The 13,941-nt window shown below is 37.9% G+C and overlaps 2 protein-coding genes across 3 annotated transcripts in view; both read right to left on the reverse strand.

The window, feature by feature from the left end:
- Window positions 1–1,681, reverse strand: part of LOC107088538 (focal adhesion kinase 1-like) — a 78,268-nt gene extending 76,587 nt beyond the window's left edge. Inside the window, exon 1 of one of the 2 annotated variants that reach the window (XM_015380777.1) lies at window positions 1,449–1,681. The gene's annotated coding sequence lies outside the window, so the exon portion shown is untranslated. Of the gene's footprint in view, window positions 1–1,143; window positions 1,265–1,448 lie in introns of those variants that run through there. The other variant, XM_015380778.1, reaches the window with a different exon arrangement.
- Window positions 1,682–7,712: 6,031 nt separating this feature from the next.
- LOC107088533 (protein NDRG1-like) lies at window positions 7,713–13,632 on the reverse strand. Its single transcript, XM_015380763.1, has 12 exons — window positions 13,585–13,632; window positions 13,207–13,312; window positions 12,794–12,914; window positions 12,178–12,240; window positions 12,029–12,089; window positions 10,753–10,839; window positions 9,674–9,730; window positions 9,426–9,592; window positions 9,238–9,337; window positions 8,322–8,357; window positions 8,164–8,215; window positions 7,713–7,933 (listed from the first exon to the last, which is right to left on the reverse strand). The coding sequence occupies exons 1-12, from the start codon at window positions 13,630–13,632 to the stop codon at window positions 7,713–7,715; spliced, it is 1,119 nt and encodes a 372-aa protein (XP_015236249.1).
- Between the last annotated feature and the right edge of the window lie 309 nt (window positions 13,633–13,941).

Genomic DNA, 13,941 nt, shown 5'->3' on the forward strand with positions numbered 1-13,941 from the left:
AAGCAAAACAAAAACATTTTTTTAAAAATATATTCAAAAAAAAAAAAAGAATTTTAGACTTATAACCCACCTAGCACCTGGAAAGTATGTGCTTTATCCTGTAACATTTTAATTCAGTTTATTTATATAGCGCCAATTCACAACATGTGATCTCAAGGTACTTTACAGTTCACCAGATCATACAGTCAAATTGATTCAAGGTGTTTTATCTAAGGAAAAAAACTATTGATTGCATCCACTCATTGACTCCAAGGCAATCACTCACAGTAAGCATGCTTGTAGCGACAGTGGAGAGGAAAAACTCCCTTTTAACAGGAAGAAACCTCCTGCAGAACCAGGCTCAGTGTGAGCGGCCATCTGCCAAGGCCGACTGGGGTTCAAGGAGACAGAAGCAGGGATACAGAAAGATCAGTAACATCACCTCCTATACAGGATAAGATGGAGTGCTTTTTACAATTACAATAAATATCGAATACATCTACTTAAAGCTTGATTTTGTATACTTTCTTCTTGCTACAAAATGTTTTGGGGAATCTCACAGCTAAAGCGCAGATATAAATTACTCTGCAGGGACAACACAGACTGCTGACTACCTTTAGGAAAACTAGCCAGGATGAAAGATAGTTTTTTAATCTTTTAAAATATTAAAAGGAAACCTAAATTGCTGTAGTTTGGTTCTCTGAGTAAACACAGACCCCTTCTCAACAATTAGAGGACTTCAGTGTCCTGGTAATGCTGAGAGAGAGAGAGCTGTGGAGGCAGGTGGAAAGATATAGCCACAGCCAAAAAGAACAGCTTTCAACAAAAACCACTGAAAGAAGCCAAAGGAAGGAAACAGAAATCACAACCACAGAGCGACACAACATAGACTCAATCTCAGCTTTGTTTTATAAACACAAATAGAGTGCATCTTTTTCAAAAAGTAATATGTATTCACTGGAACATCTGTCCATAATGTGATCCATAAGGCAGGAGCAACCTAATAAACTTACGATCAGGCATGAGAAAGAGCTGCTCCCAGATTTTTTATTTTCTTATATATGCACAGAAAGCTTCCAACACAAAACCTCAGACTATTAACCAGCTGATGTTTCAAACGGATGTTTCACCTGAGTATTAAAGCTCATTGTGGCAGAAACGCACCTTGGTTTGGACCTTTGTACCTTTAGGGAGAAACACAGAGGGCTGGTTTCGGCCACTGCACCACTGTTTGTATGTGAGGAATACAAATGACTTCGTGATATCAAGTAAATCATTATTTCCTAAAAGATAATCCACATTTTCCACGATTCTGTTTCGCAGCACCCGAAAAAAACGCACCTAGGCGTGAAACGTTCATGTTAACCCTATTGTCCCTGTGTGTGTTGCCCCTCTTTAATGCTAAGCTAGCTGAGCTAGCGGTGGGCTATTCCCACTCAATCCGCCCCCAAACAGGGATCAATGCTCACCCGCTTCAGCCCGCAGCTCTCCGGCCGCTCCTCGTCTCTGAAGCCGCTCACTCTTTCCAATCAGAAGCGGTTCATGTAGTGACTATATCCGCAGGTATCAGGGCACCGGCTCGGGGTTTGGGTTCCTCTCGCAGTCTGTCGTCCACAACAGCGCCGTGCCCGGTTGTTGGTGTCCACTGCCGTTAGCTGACAGCGCTGCTGCTGCTGGAGGAGCCAGCTTTCAACAACATGGCTGCAGCTGGCTGCATGACAGGGGCCCACTGTCCACTCACTCATACATATAATTGTTTTATCTGAGGAAATGCTGCTCTGGATTTTTTTTTTTCTAACAACAAGCCCCTTGTTATGAAAATGCATTTTTATGAAATTATTTCTAAACATTGCTAAAACAGGAGTTAGACCTAAAAAAAAATGTGGCTACTTGTTAATTAAAATATCAATATTCCAATTTGGAACAATAAACCAAAGCCCTATAAGTTAGTCAACCATGCAAGGGTAACTCAGAGTCACCAACTGACATAAAAGTCATGTTTCTGACCATACCTGTCCATACCTCCACAGGAAGACAACACAAACTCCATGCAGAAAGACCCTTGGACAGAAATTGAACCCAGGGTGATCTTACTGCAAGAAAACCGTGCCACAATAGCACTCCACGGTACAGTCCTCTTCTCAACAACCCCAATCTGAAATTCTAATAGGGTTGATGCATGTGCTTCGAGGTATTCATAATTTTATTTATGATGCACATTTTTTTAAACATCTAAATTATTGAGAGCTTTTGTTTGATCTTTATGTGGGTGCGGGCTGCAAACGCCCTGCAAACATAAGAAACTGCAAGGAATCAGGCAAAGTAGTGCAAATGAAGAAATGAGACTTGCATTAATAAAGATTACACTAGAAAACACAAAAAATGTATAGGGTGCACAAAAACCATTGGTTAGAGCAGTGCGCTTGTGCTCTGAGAAGGTTGCAAGTACTCAGTTCGATCCCCACAGCATGCACTGTTGGTCCCTGAGCTAGACCCTTAACCCCTGATTGTGCTGCTCAGTGGCAGCCCACTGCTCCCCAAGTGAATGGGTTAATATGCAGAAGGGAATTTCTTCATTGTGAGATCAATAAAGTTAAATAATAATAATTATTATTATTACAGAGAGGCTCCAGACCATAAGGAGGAGATGCTCATCGTTGTTGCCAACTTAGTAGCTTTGCTGCTATATTCAGCAACTCTAATGACTATTTGTTTAAAAAAAAGACTGGTGATAAACGTACCAGATTTCTTTTTTTTGTCTCCGTGTTGTTGGAGACTTTGATGGCAATACATTAAAGCATTAATCACTCTGTTTCTCCCCACTCCTCCTTTAAAACCCTGACAGGCTGTCAGATCCAGCAGCAGCAGGCCATGGCTGAATTTAGATAGAATATTATTAAACACATGGAATCATTTTAAAGAGTTCATCTTTAGTTTTAAAGGTCTTTAGAGTGTTTTTGATCGGATGTTGATATTTCTCTCTCCTATGGCTGGATCACAGCATTAACAAACATGCAAAAAGGTGATGACGTTGGGAAAAGTGCAATTGCCAGCTCATATGAGACCAGACCCTCTGTAAAGGCATAAACAAGATGCTCAGAGAGAGTATTAAAAAAGAGATTCAAAGAAAATCTTTCATTTTCTTCTTTCTAAATGTTCATTATGTTTTTGGTTTTGCAAATGATCTGAGGCCTGTACCAAGAAGTCTCAATCCTGACTTACCGGCACCATGAAGCTGGATTAATTCTTAGCATGAGGCTGGTCAAATAAAATTTTTTGCATGTTTTTATACTCCCCTAACATCTAAAGTTTTTTTGATGCTTTGTAAATAAATGTTATTACATAAAGAAATTTCAAGAAAATTATATTAGAAGAAGCAATAACAAAAAACTAATTAGGACTAATTAGGACTAGATCTAGATTAGCACTAGATAACCACCTAAAAGAAAAAAAAAAAAAGAAAAAAAAAAATGTTCAGAAAATAGGACAAAAATTAAGATACAAAGCTTTACTAAACTAATTAGTATTTTTTTTTTGTAGTTAAATACTTTGTTGGAAAAACAGCAAGGTTTTAACAGCCTGATGCTGAAAAAACCCTACTATATATGGGTGGTAACCCATGTTTTTGCCACCACATGACATGTGGGAGTGTCAATAATACAAGAAAAAGGGCAAACTTAGAGTGATGGCATATTTCTATAGTTTTAGATATTAAAAAGAAATGAAGCCTAGGTATAATGTTTGCTTATTTATTATTTTTTTTTATAACTGAAAATAAATTACTAGGATCTGTATTTGCTAAAAAAAGAAAAAAAAAAGAAAAGAAAAGAGGTCTCAGACTGGAAAAAAATAAACCAACTGGAACACAGGAAAAGAGGAATAAAGGTAACACAATTGAGGCCAGAAAAATCTGCCAAGAAAGTGAGGAAATGAATGAGGGTTTTAATCAATAGGAGCTTTAATGAGTGAAATGAGAACCAGCTGTGAATAATCAGGAGAATTTAGAGCAGCTTTAGAAGATCCAAAGCAGAAAATTGACAAAAGGTGATTAATAAACCAAGAAACAAATCAGAAAAAAATATATAAACAAGAATCAAAAAGATTTTAATAGAACCAAAACCTAAAAAATAAACACAAAGCCACATAAGTCCCTTGATCCACAAAGCGAGCTTTAGAGGTCTACGTCTTAGCCACAGACGCCTGTCCTGGTGGCCAGTTGGGAGGCTGAGACACAACAAGAGGAGATAGTTATTTGTTGAGGTAACACAGATCCATAAATGAGCCACTTATTCAAGATGGACTGAATATTGGATGTGCTCTGGAGAAAAGCAGGTTAGCCTCAGGAATACACTATGGATCTCAGGTTGTTAGAAAGAATCCAGATATATAGAAGAAGCTCAGGAAAATGGCTACAGAACAAGTGAGAGGCCACTGGACCTAGGAAGAAGATTTGTTTTTTTTTACTATGACTGAGGAGCCCCTGATGGTTGATGAAGGGAGCTCTTCAGACTTAGCCCTGGACCTCCCTGGACTTCCATTCAGAAACACACACTTTATGAGGAAGCAACCCTTATCGGACAACTACACAGCTGGTACTTGAGGCAGAAGTGAAGTCACCTGTGTCTCCTCATTGGAGAATTTAGGCGTATTGGATTTGAAACTGGTGGACCCCCTGGGGCCCCTTCATTGAATAATAATTTAACTTAAGAGAGAGACTTAAGAGGAGTCCTTGAAAAACAGGAATTGTCTCTATTGTCAGTGTAAGAGAGGTGATTAATAGAGACAATGTGGAGGTTGAAGTATAGATGCAGGAGAGGACAATTATGACGAAGACAAAGGAGAGCACAGAATAGGCAGACAGTGATAAGGATGAAAAAGGTAACATAATGATTATATAAAGATGGGGCAAGAAAGAAGGAGGATGATGAGTTTTTTATAAACAGTCCAAGATACAATCGGAGATGTACAGCATGAGGCCGAAGTAAGAACATGAGGGGATGATAGAGTGAACATTCTTTTTAAATCCAACATCGAAGTTTTTGCATGCAGTGCACAAGGGGTCTTAGAAGGCTTGGCTTGGTTTTAAAGGTGTTCCCAGCTAATTTGGGGTTGAGAAGCAAAGGGGAGTTTGTTATTCCTTCAATGGTGAGTAGCACCTTATGTGAGTACTGCTGCTGGTACTGCTGACAGGTTAACTGCTTTTGCTGCTACTGGTGACAAGTGTACGCTCTATTACAGCTCTTTGAAAAATGCATTTCTATTTGACTATTTGAGCCAATGTAACGAGTAAATTTCTCTACTGTAAGATTAGTAACGTCAATCAATCAATACATCAATGTGGTGTTGAGGGATGGGACTGGGGCATACTGGCACTAGCGCTATAAAGTAAGAAAGAAAAAAATAGGACCAACAAACTAACTTTCCTAAACTGTGTGAATTTTGCGATCTAATAAGACATCAAACTTGATGTGTCCAGATTGCACAATCACCATTCTACACCGAATCCTTTAGAATGTATGACAATAAGCTATATCACCAGCGTAGTTGAGATAAACAGCAAACACACAACGAAGAATGTAGCCCCTGTGTTCGAGGCATTTATGTACATTTATGTAGCTGTGGGGCAAGGCCCAGGTCATAGATGACACTGGATGATGTGCAGGCCTTGATTGAGGCCTGGGGCAATGCCTTGCCTTGTCTTTTGTTTTGCTGCTTTCTTACTAATCCTTTTGTGAATGAATGTGGAATAATTGTTGCAGCATTATTATTTTCATAAAGTGCAGTGTGGCTATTGATATGTTCTATTATAGCAAAAGGAACTACACACAGATTGCACATGCATCAAAATGAAACAACACTTCAAATGTTTATAGGAGACTAACTGAGTGAGAACTGAAGTCTTATGTTTATCTGAAGTCTTTGGAGATTTTTCCCATGAATAATTCATCACAGCATTCTAATGAAAGCCAGACAAAAGAAGCTTTGAAATTAATAAGCCCCCGAGACCTACGCGCATACATAAGTGCAAGCATAAACCAAATAATTGTGACTTTGATGCTAGCTGTCTTTATAATGCTTTGGATCTGTATCACAGCCATCTCCCTCTCAAAGCTCAGAACAATTCATCTTCTCATGGGCCTACACTAACAGCACCACCTACACATGCATGCAGCTGATCTCCATACTAACACAAGTTCATGCAGACACAAAGCAAAGCCGCAGCTTGTCTTTGTACAGAGATACAAACTATGATAATAGGGCACTGAGAACTTTGTGATGGATTAAGAAATATAGATGCAATGATTATGCCATGGTAAGCCATAATTGTAAACAACATTCGCATATTGGTGTCATTGATAATAGATTAAGTGGAGAGTTTTAAGGACTATCTTGCATAAATCAAATGACAAAATAAATGGACAGTGTAATGTTAAAGGGATTAGAGCTTAGAAGCAGGAAGAAAAAAGTCTTGACTGAAACAACTTAACCTTTTTATTGAGGTTTGGTATATTGCTCCATCTAGTGGCCTATCTATCCATCCATCCATCCATCCATCCATCCATCCATCCGTTCGTCCTTCCTTCCTTCCTTCCTTCCTTCCTTCCTTCCTTCCTTCCTTCCTTCCTTCCTTCCTTCCTTCCTTCCTNTCCTTCCTTCCTTCCTTCCTTCCTTCCTTCCTTCCTTCCTTCCTTCCTTCCTTCCTCTTGCATTCATCCTCTTGTATACTTCCTTCCTTCCTTCATATCACATCGAATCAAACTTCATCCTTCCTAGCTATTTTTGATCACACAAACTGAACATCTTTATTGAACTTATCCTAATGCCTTGCCCAAAGTGTTCTCTTTAAACCCTATATAAAATGACATAATTCTTTTGAAATTGTCTTTTATGTTTTGGCAAACACAAATAGCCACATAGTCTAAATCTTGTCTGTCAAAAAGATTGGCTATATTTCAGTCCATAATATTTCTGAACTCCATATTTCTAGGGTTGAAAAGAAACTCAAAGCACAGTTGAAAGCCATATTTTTTCAATAAATATATATTTTTTAAATGACCATACCTGAAATCACAATGGATTTCTCTTCCATTTTGTTAGGTTTATGCTTTATACGTCATGTGCATTGTTACTTTATTAGCCAGATTAGAGAGACTAGATGGCCTTCCTTCACATTGTGAAGGAACAATTAGGTGAACAATGTCTTGAGAAGATGTTCACAGAATATTTATCACATTGCAAAAGGCAGTCACATTTGTGTTTTAGAACTGTCCTTTTCTAACACTTTGGTATTCATGCTCAGGAAGTTAATTACTGGAGATTTATGATTACACAGCACAGTTCAGTTTCACAATTATAACCTTTTTATACCCTTTTATAGATATAAAAAGGGTTTGTTTTTCAATAAATACAACTTTGAACTCAAAATCCAAGCAGGACTAATTACAAACACATTTTGGTTTTCAGAAGAATTACATGGCAACCTTTTTTTTACTCCTCTACTTTATTTATAGACAAAATAAAAAAAACAATGAAGCCTACAGCTGATACAAGCCACTGGTTCAGATAATAGAGGACAACATTAGACGGGTAACATAAAAGAATGAAATAACTTAAAATATGATATGTGATCTTCATATTTAAATTAAATATAATAACATAATTTCTGAAAGCAAAGGAAATAATAAAGGTATAAGTGCAGGTATAAAGAGTTTTGTCTAAGTAGCATTGTTATTCTAGCATGCCACTTCAGTGGTGTTTGAGATGTTATGGCTTATAGTAGAAATACTCTCCATGGAGACATCAGTGTGCGCACACCCACACTTCTCCTCAGTGCCTTCTGATTGTGTTCGTCCATGCTCATTGGTCTGTGCACGGCCTCGTGAGCCATCAAGCGAGATGCTGCTGCAGCTGGAGGTTGTCCGTGAGCGAAGCCTGGTCATGCTGGCGCTGGACACTGAAAGAAAAATGATCAACGCCTTGTTATTGCATTGTACTGCTATTAAGATTATAGAATGACAAGATTAAACTGGATTGAAAAAACAACAATGGCGTGAAAATATAAAAAAAATAAAGTGACTTCATTAGACATGCCGGCTCAGCTGTACCTAAGTATTTAGAAGAGTTTTTTGGAGTGCAAGGGCTCACTGAATAAAGTACACACATAGTGTAATATTTTTTACTCACAGTATCCCATTCCCTGGATAAAATATTTCAAAGCTTCAATCACTTTGGCGGGCTATGAGGAGAAACACAAAACAAACAAAAAAGAAACATAAAACATTAACCCATTAGGTCACCAATAGGGAAGCGTAGACTACTTTTCTTTTAGCTTACTCTCATACCTGGTCGACTTGAGGAAGTCCTCCACAATCTGCCATCTGGAACAAAGCAATAAAGTCACAATTAAAGCTTAATTGCACATACTGTTTTATCCATCCATTTTTCGTCAAGCTTATCCCTGTTGGGGTTCCAAGGGGTGTTGGAGCCTCTCTACAGCTGTCTATGGGTGAGAGGCAGGGTACACCCTGGACAGGTCGTCATTTTATCTATGGGCAACACAGGGGCAAACAGGAAAAACAACATTCATGCACACACTCACACCTAGGAGAATTTAGAGAAGCCAATTAACCTAACAGTCATGTTTTAGGACTCAGGGAGGAAGCCGGAGTACCCGGAGAGAACCCATGCATGCACAGGGAGAACATGCAAACTCCATGCAGAAAGTCCCCAGCCTGGGAATCAAACCCAGAACCTTCTTGCTACAAGGCAGCTTTGCAACCCACTGCTTCACTGTTTTATCAGTTTTTTCCTAACTGTTTTATCAGAAAATTTTATGTTTTCTGCAAGACATGGTTAAAAATGAATGCTCAAGTATAAAGTGAAATCTCAGCAGAACAGGATTTTGATGTGTTATAAATGTGGCTCATTGTCCAGGGCGGCACAGCCTTTGGGGTGGCACAATTGCCGCTCACAACATGAAGCTTTCAATATAACATCTCTTTTCTATAATATACTTTTACTTAAAAGGTTCAGAAAAATTGTAGAAAGGGCTTCTTGAGGGGACTGTTTTCACTTTCTGTTGTCTGTGTTGCGGTAGAGAAAGGGAAAGCTGATAGAGGGGCGTAACCACTGCATGACAGTGTTTCAAATGTTTTGTTTGCTGTAATGCAGTAATAATACATCCATCTGTGCTGTATTCTGCTGTTCTGTGTAGCTGAATTAGCTCAATACTGTTCTCATTAGCATTCGTATGTTTACCTTAAGTAGTGTGGTTTTCGTAGGGTTCAATTTAGAGTTGCAGTCGACCACAGCTTCCACGGCTGGAGAATTATCCCCAACAACCAACAGGGAGGAGCACCTGTAGCGTGATCCAACAGAACCGAGAGGATTAGTTATCAGGTACTGCCAATGTTCAACCCTAGTTTTAAATCTCTTATTTTACTCACATGAGGGTCCTGACATTAACATTCCCTCCAGCGACAGGCCTTTCTACCTCCAGGGTATTGCGGTTGTTGTAGGAACGTAGGAACTGACTCACGTTGGACTGGTTCATCGTTGTTGTGATATAGTGACGATATGTAGTCACATGGTCTTGATTGGCCTGGATCTCATCCTAGCAGTAAGGAAGTATGCATGTCACACGTTTGCTTTAATTTTTATAGTGAACATATAAACGGCTATCAAGATACCTTACCGTTCCAAAAAGGTGTGTGATAACTTTGTCTGGGAGAGTGAGGGTCCAGTCGGTAATCTACAGCATAACACAAACACAATCGATCATTTTTACATATTCATATTTAAAAGCTCCTAAGAGGGACTCAATTTGGGGCCCATCAAACACCACAGTATGGTTGACCTTGCTTTAATATCATGCAATTTTCTGCAATCTGCAAAAATTAGGCAACTATGAAGTAAATTGACATTCTGAAAAAATATGTTTTGCAAGACAACTACACCTATAACTATACATTGTCTATTAATTAAACAGCCCTTTTGATACAGTAAGCATTTTAAGTGTTGTCTTATTTGCATATTTATCAGTTTGATTTTTATAGTAATTCTATGACAGATAACTAATGACAGTTAACTTTAATTTAGTTAGATAAATTGGAATGGAAATCAATGCAGTTTTTAGAAATACAAAATCAATTTACATATTTGTTTTTAGAGCCTCCTAACGAATTTTGTCCTAAGAGTACTTAAAAAACATATTGCCCAAATAAGAAATGAATAACGGAAAACTTCTGTGCTCTACTCTGTTCCCCTAAAAACGAACCATTGAATACATTTTATGCATGATGCTGTTCAGGCAATAAAAATTACACAGACTTTACAGTTTATCAACCATCCATGTTAATTTATTATAGATTTTTATCATGCTAATTATGAAGAAGTCAAACTTAAGTAAAGGTCGACTGAAACCGTATTTATGAAAGACTTCATGCTGAAAATATCTCATGGACTATTTTTCTTTTGTTTTCTGATTTTTATTTTATATGCTTGTTAATTGTTTGCAAAGTATCACAGTATCAATCAAATGCAGTTGATTGATACTGTCCAGCTGATGTTATTTCTCCTGAGATGCATGAAGCACTGAGTCTGTACTTTTATAGGTTCATAGGTGACCAGAACTTTATGCTTCTTATACAAGGAATGGATTTTACGTCAAACTATTACATATTTGACCCTTTAAGACCAACTCAGATTCTTAAGCTTACAGTATGTGGATGTTTAAAGGTGGAAGGGCCAACCAAGCATTTGTATATACTGTACCTTGTTTGCAACAGTATCCATTAGGCTCTCAGCATTGGGGTTGATGTTGATCAGAACCAATCCATCCACCAAGTCGGGGTAATTCAGCTAAACACAGAAGAAAGCAGAAGGAATTTGTCAGCTGTTCATTTCCACTGTCAGGAAACTCACTGGTATGGCATCTCTGTATGTGTTTATGCATTAAAGTATAAAAGCTGCTCTGAGCGAGCCCCTGTCTCTGTTGCCCTGCCTGCATGATCCCTCACATACTAGTTAAATCAACAGTACTCCAAAAAACTGAGAATTTTTTATTTATTCTTGAGTTGGCAATTAAAAGAAAAGTTTGCTTTGCCTCTGAGTATTCACACTTCATAATACGCTAAGCCGCCAAACTTATAGAAAGCCTCTATAGCTTATGTCACTATCAGGAAACAAAACACGTCAACACAACAGCAGAGGGTACAATTTCAGGCTGATGAAGGACAAGGAGGAGCAAAGCAAAAAAGTTTTTTATTACTATGAAGATGTATCATACAAATGTAAAGTATTTCCCACTACATTGGCCACCTCTATCAATCACTTGCAGATCCTTAAAACTATCCATAACTATACTGGTACTTCGCAGATTTCCAATTTATGACCCATAAACAAAATGGGGGAAATCATCTCTGCTTTTCCTACATAACACACCAATCCTATGGGGCAACAGTGGTATAAGATGCAGAATTTCCCCCTATTGGTTTAAGCTCCGGCTTTTAATGTAGTGGTATGAGGGCAGATGTGTTTGAATGGCTGAATGAGTGAATGTATTGTAAAGCACTTTGGTCAAGTCTCCTGACTTGGGAAAAAGCGTTAGCGATATAAGTACAAAGCATTAGTCGTCCAAATTCTGACTAATTACACAATTAAACTGTGAGAGAAAAAAGGTGTGTGAGAAAAAGGGACCCCAAGGATTTTATTTTTTTACTCGTAGCTGTGAGAACAAAAAAAAAAAAAAAAAAAGTTTGTCCAGATAACACAATTAAATATTCCGGTTATGTTTGTATCTAAGGTTGACCTAAAATCAAAATGAAAACAAATTCATTGTTATGGGTCCAACAGATGTGGCCCTGGGTGAACAGCCATGTTACCCATGACAATTACCACCTTTATTTTGACCTGGTTTGTAACTGTTGACACCTGTTGACAATTATAGAGCAATAAACAAAAATAAAAGCAGGGGTTATTAATTTCAAAGTGTTATGGGAAGGAGGACCATCTTGAGATTTCAATGTAGCTGAAAATAAATCAGACTTACTGCAAATCTGGCCAAAATGTAAGCTCCTGCTCCAACTCCCACACCAATGACACTGTTTAGACTGCAAAGCATATGGAGAAGAGCTGCATTACTCAAGATGAAGCAGAACATGAGGTAAAATGTTTGTCATTTAGACCGTCTTGTCTTACTCAAAGTGATTGAGGACAGCAGGAATGACCTCTGAGAGCTGGTCCATGGTAGGGAAGGTGTACCTGAGGGGTCAAATGTCAGGTTTATTAGCAGTTATTAAGCTTTCGTTAAATAGTAGCTCACTCACAAATTGCAATCTAAGTCTAAAAGATGATCAAATCGATATCTTTACTCAAACCTTATTTTTAGAGGTCAATTAAAAACAAAGTGTCTGATGAAAGTAAATTTAACTTTCAAAATATTAGGGGTACCAGATACAGGTTGTCAGAAAATGCAGAAAGATAATTTTTATGTGTCTGTGAATGCACAAGTGTTATGTAAATTCGGCATGAGCGGGGATACACACCTGTGGAAATGTGTTATTAAATGTTATAGTATTTTTTACAATACGTGTGATGTGTTTAACAAGGTTTGTAAATGTAATTTAAAAACTAGACTAAAATTTTTCTTTTTTCTTTTACTTTATTCATTTTATGTAATTTAGCCTGTACTATCTCTGGGTAAAGGGGGGTAATTTATGGAAATCAATACTGGTTAATGGGATGCATTCACATCAGTCCTATTAAAGTTCTTTTAAGACTTGAAGGGAAATGAATACCAAAGTAATTTACTCACACGGCGGGCAGCGTTTTGGCTTCTTCCTGTTGTCCAGGAGCTTCAACATGACAAACAGGTAAATGGCGAACAATTTCCTGCATGTCTTCATGGCTGAACAGAGTTTCGAAACAGGATTTGTCTGTATGGAAAAACAAGCACACAAAAAAATATTATAATTTGATTTTTATATTCTGCTTTTACTAAGATTTTCACATAATTCAAATAACAAATAAGAAATATTTGATTTTTGAAAACATTAAAATATGGATAAAATGATCTTATTAGGGTCCAATTAAAATGTAAAATCCAATAAATAGACTTTAAGAAAAGTCCCTTTCAGAGTGAATCCATAATATGATATTGGACAGAAAAGGATTTCTTTAAAAACAAAACATCACACTGAGCTGCTCTGTGGGAGGGCGGGGACTTACGGTTGAGTCCAACATCATGAAAGGTCAGGATGACAGGCCGGTTTGCTTTTCGAGTTCCTGTCATGATGCAGTGGATGTCCCCATACTGAGTCTCCACATACTCCTCCTAAAAAAACAATTACATTCAATCATTCAGATCGCATTTCTTCAGGGTGCACCCCCACATGTATGGCCAATTGGCAAATAAAAATAGTTGATTTTATTGGCTTGTTTTTATTTTTTAGGTCTTCTGCCTTAAGTGTCAATATCAATATGTACATAACACCTACAGTGAGTTGAAAGTTACAGTTTCCTAAGAACAACTGAAATGAAATAAAATACAATATCTTTGGGCCTAAGCAGCTCTTGTCACTTCAGCCTTTTTTTTCACATACTCACAGTGATTTGGGGCTCAAAGACGGAGTCTTCGTTCTCCTCCAGGACCATGGTGGCAGTTTTACAGCAGGTAGATGTGATATAAATCCTTTGAATGTGCAATTCTCTTGATCTAGATACCTGTTGTGATGTGCCGTTCAGTATGTCTCTGACAGACTCAATGTTTGAACTGGTTTTTATATCCTCAGACACTGATCTACTTTTCCGTCTTAACACCAACCTGGCTCAGGCTGGGCCAACTGGCCCTCATCTTTGTTAATCTGACCTCAAGCTGCCGTGTTTCCACAAAAGCACTGACCTTTGGCTGCGCATGTGTGTTTTTTTTATAAATAGTTAGTTAACCAGAAAAATAATTTATCT

The sequence above is a fragment of the Cyprinodon variegatus genome, unplaced genomic scaffold (genome assembly GCF_000732505.1).
Source record: "Cyprinodon variegatus isolate N-32 unplaced genomic scaffold, C_variegatus-1.0 Scaffold221, whole genome shotgun sequence".
Classification (NCBI taxonomy): Eukaryota; Metazoa; Chordata; class Actinopteri; order Cyprinodontiformes; family Cyprinodontidae; genus Cyprinodon; species Cyprinodon variegatus.

What these genes read in the sequence shown, in the direction of transcription:
- LOC107088533 (XM_015380763.1), bottom strand. Translation starts at nt 13,632, where the DNA reads ATGGTCCTGGAGGAGAACGAAGACTCCGTCTTTGAGCCCCAAATCACT. An exon ending in TCATGATGTTGGACTCAACC is followed by an intron (nt 12,915 to 13,206) that starts GTAAGTCCCCGC and finishes TTTTCCATACAG; the next exon opens with ACAAATCCTGTTTCGAAACT. An exon ending in GCTGTCCTCAATCACTTTGA is followed by an intron (nt 12,090 to 12,177) that starts GTAAGACAAGAC and finishes TATGCTTTGCAG; the next exon opens with TCTAAACAGTGTCATTGGTG.